This window comes from Caloenas nicobarica, unplaced genomic scaffold (genome assembly GCF_036013445.1).
Source record: "Caloenas nicobarica isolate bCalNic1 unplaced genomic scaffold, bCalNic1.hap1 Scaffold_86, whole genome shotgun sequence".
Lineage (NCBI taxonomy): Eukaryota > Metazoa > Chordata > Aves > Columbiformes > Columbidae > Caloenas > Caloenas nicobarica.
The window spans coordinates 444,224-447,848 of record NW_027017719.1 but is presented as its reverse complement, the minus strand read 5'-3'; the positions used below and the strand labels follow the sequence as shown (position 1 = coordinate 447,848).

The following is a 3,625-nucleotide window of genomic DNA, read 5'->3' as shown; positions in this document are numbered from 1 at the left end:
CCCCGAGCTGCGGGTTTTGCTCTGTAGATCAAGTGGGCTGTGGTGCCCGGGCTGTGCCGACTCTGCGGGGCCATACTGGTCAGACTGGGAGGCGGCCCCAGCTGATGGTGGTCACTGCCACTGACCGCCTCCCACACAAACTCTTGGGTGGCCATGGAGGGTGCTCAGAGGGACCCTGCCTTATTCACCATCTGTGTGGGTGCTGGTCACCAACAAGCAACACCTGAACAACCAGCCCAAAGTCCCTCGAAAGCCGCACTGGGACGCTGATCTCATCACACTGAGTCCACAGGGAAACACGCAAAACAATGAGCCTCTGGAGAGTCTGTTCCTTAGGAATGTTCTTCAAGGAACTTTGGAAGACGACCTAAACAGTCAAGCACTGTGCTAAGGAGATGCCCTTGCTGATGGAGATGCTGTTCCAAGGCCAGCTCTGTCACACAAGTGCCCATTGCCTGTCCCTGCCTCTGGTCACAGGACTGACACACAGCAGGACGGTGATCCAAGCCTTGGGAGCGCTCAGGCCTTGCACCAACACAAGGGCTGAGAAGGAGAGTGGGGAAGTGGAAAGAGAAGGACTCTGGAAAGAGCAAGGCTGGTGCTCCCTGGCAGAGCTGTTCTGCTGGGACTGTTTCCTCCATCTTTGCCCACAGACAGCTTGTATTGAGCTTCACAAAGATTGCAAAGATCTCAGACAAACAGTTCACTGCAGGGTCATTTATTTTGTTTAAATCCACAGAGAGCATGACTTCTCATTTAAAAAGTCTATGACTTCAACTGTAAAGGGTGACAGAGAATTAGAAGGGGGATAAAGAATAACATTTCTTTCTGAGCAATATTATTATAGTTCAAAAAGCAAAACCAAACAGCCTTCCCCCAAAACCAAACAATCATCCACAAATACAAAATACAAACAAGACAAGCTAGACCTGTCATGAGTTATGCCATGAGTGATACGCAGAAGATGGGAAATTTAATGTCTTTGACAAGAATCCAGCCATGAGTTTCCTCAGGGCATCCTTGAGCTCCTGGTTCCTCATGCTGTAGATGAGGGGGTTCACGGCTGGAGGCGCCACCGAGTACAGAACAGACACCACCAGGTCCAGGGACGGGGAAGAGATGGAGGGGGGTTTCAGGTATGTAAGCATGCCAGTGCTGATATAGAGGGAGACAACGGCCAGGTGAGGGACACAAGTGGAAAAGGCTTTGTGCTGTCCCTGCTCAGAGGGGATCCTCAGCACAGCCCTGAAGATCTGCCCATAGGAGAAAAGAATGAAAATAAAACAGATAAAAGCTAAAAAGACACCAACCACAATAAGACAAACACCTCTGAGGTAGGTTTCTGAGCAGGAGAGCTTGAGGATCCGGGGGATTTCACAGAAGAACTGATCCAGGACATTGCCCTGGCAGAGTCGCAGTGAAAATGTATTGGCCATTTGCAGCAGAGCATTGAGAAACCCAGTGGCCCAGGCAGCTGCTGCCATGTGGACAAAAGCTCTGCTGCCCAGGAGGGTCCCGTAGTGCAGGGGTTTGCAGATGGCAACGTAGCGGTCACAGGACATGGTGGTGAGAAGAAAGAATTCTGCTGACATGAAAAAGAAAAACAGAAAGACTTGGGCAGCACATCCCGAGTAGGAAATTGCCCTGGTGTCCCAGAGGGAATCGGCCATGGATTTGGGGAGAGTGGTGGAGATGGAGCCCAGGTCGAGGAGGGAGAGGTTGAGCAGGAAGAAGTACATGGGGGTGTGGAGGTGCTGGTCACAGGCTATGGTGGTGATGACGAGGCCGTTGCCCAGGAGGGCAGCCAGGTAGATGCCCAGGAAGAGCCAGAAGTGCAAGAGCTGCAGCTCCCGTGTGTCTGTGAACGCCAGGAGGAGGAACTGGGTGATGGAGCTGCTGTTGGACATTTGCTGCCTGTGGGCATGAGGACCTGTGCAAGGAGGAAAGGAAGATGACACATTAAAGGAGACTTCTCTGAGGAAAATAAACATGCTGTTTCTCATGGAAAACCCCCTCCCTGATGGAGGGATGTTTTAGCCTATTCTCTCTTTCTAGCAAGTGAGAAAAACAGTTCATCACAGCTTAAAATGCAGCTTGGGCATCTAGTTTCCATGAACACACCTCTGGGGCAAGACCCCCTGTGTTGGTGTCAGAACTGAAGTTGATCCACACTCCCACCCCAACCCCAGAGAGCAAGAGCACCAGGGACAGGTGGAGAAACAGGGAAGAACACTGCAGTGCTCCTGAAAAATAAAGCAAGGACAGGAAGGCAGACGGGCATGCTGGGAAACCTCCTACTTACCTGGCTGTGCTGCTGCCACTCACAGAATGACACTGCAGAGCAAGTACTTTTAGCATCTTTTTTGTGTACCACATTCCAGGAGCCCTTCACCTGGAGGTCCAGCTGCTGAGGTGGAGACTCGAGACATGGACCCCATGGCTTTGGGGCAGAGGCTTTGCTGGGGAGTAGACAAGACCAGGAGGTTGCACTAGGAAATGTGTCTGCACCGCAGGGGATGGCAGGGGGTTTCCTAATACCCATCCCCAGCATTTCTGGTCGCAGCTCCCTCTCTCTGCCATGTGTCTGCTGCCTGCAGCTGTGTCTCTGTCCCTGGGTCTGCTCCCTATCAGTGTCACAGACCCCGTCCCACCCGCTGTGTGCTCAGCTCTGTCCTGCTCACACCTCGCGGCACTGTCCAGGGGCAGCTCTGTGTGTGCAGGGGCTCAGGAGCAGCTCAGACAAGTTCTAATGAGAACTGGGGTCTCAGTGTCTTCTCCAAAGACGAGAAATAAATCCCCATCTCCCACTGCCCACCCAGACAACCAAGAGTGGAAAGCTGAAAGCACGGACTCCTTCCCTTGCAGCTGTTGCTGTCTTGGTGTCGTTGTTCAGAAGGACCCTCTGCAATGTCTGTGGGGGTGATCTGGAGCTCTGAGCAGCCCTGACCCACACAGCACCCTTCAGCCCCACAAGCTCCCTGCGTGCCCTGCCGGGGGTCGCTCCTTCCACCCACAGCTGCTGCCATGGGATCTCCCCGGGCAGGCTGAGCACTGACCCTGGCAGGCGGCAGAGTCCCTGCCCCGGCACAGCCCTGGGGTGCAGAGACCCTGCTCTGCAGGACAGTCCTGGGCACCCCTGGCTGCAAAACCTGCTTCTCGGATTTTCAAAATTTCTTAACAAGATCCCTGTCCTTGCAGATCCCACAGGCTGTCCCTGTGCCAGTTTTAGGAGACGCCTCCACGAGTTACAGCTGCATTGCCCTGCACCCAGAGACTTACCATGTCAAGGGCTGCAAAGATTTCTCCTCCAGTGAGCTCTCAGTCATCCTCCCAATCCTCACCACCTTTAATCTCTCTCTGCCTTGCTCGTCTCCCTGAGATCCCCAGGCAGAGCCCTCAGCCCTGCTGCGCTTTGCAGAGGAGCTGCTCCTGGGCAGAGCTGTCTCTCTGCAGCGCTGCCGCTTGCCATGAGCTCCCTCTGTCCCAGGAGCCCAGCCCAGCTCAGCAGCACAGGATCAGCCCCAGGCACTTTAATGACCCCTCTGGTGGCTTTGGTGCTGAGTGCATGAGCCTCAGACCCTGAGAGGCAGTGGAAGAAACCTCTGAAGTAGTCAAAGTCAGATTC

The 3,625-nt window shown here is 54.0% G+C and overlaps 1 protein-coding gene across 1 annotated transcript; it reads right to left on the bottom strand.

The window, feature by feature from the left end:
- Window positions 1-932: 932 nt before the first annotated feature.
- On the bottom strand, window positions 933-1,907 carry LOC136002962 (olfactory receptor 14A16-like). Its single transcript, XM_065658199.1, has one exon. The coding sequence runs from the start codon at window positions 1,905-1,907 to the stop codon at window positions 933-935; it is 975 nt and encodes a 324-aa protein (XP_065514271.1).
- Between the last annotated feature and the right edge of the window lie 1,718 nt (window positions 1,908-3,625).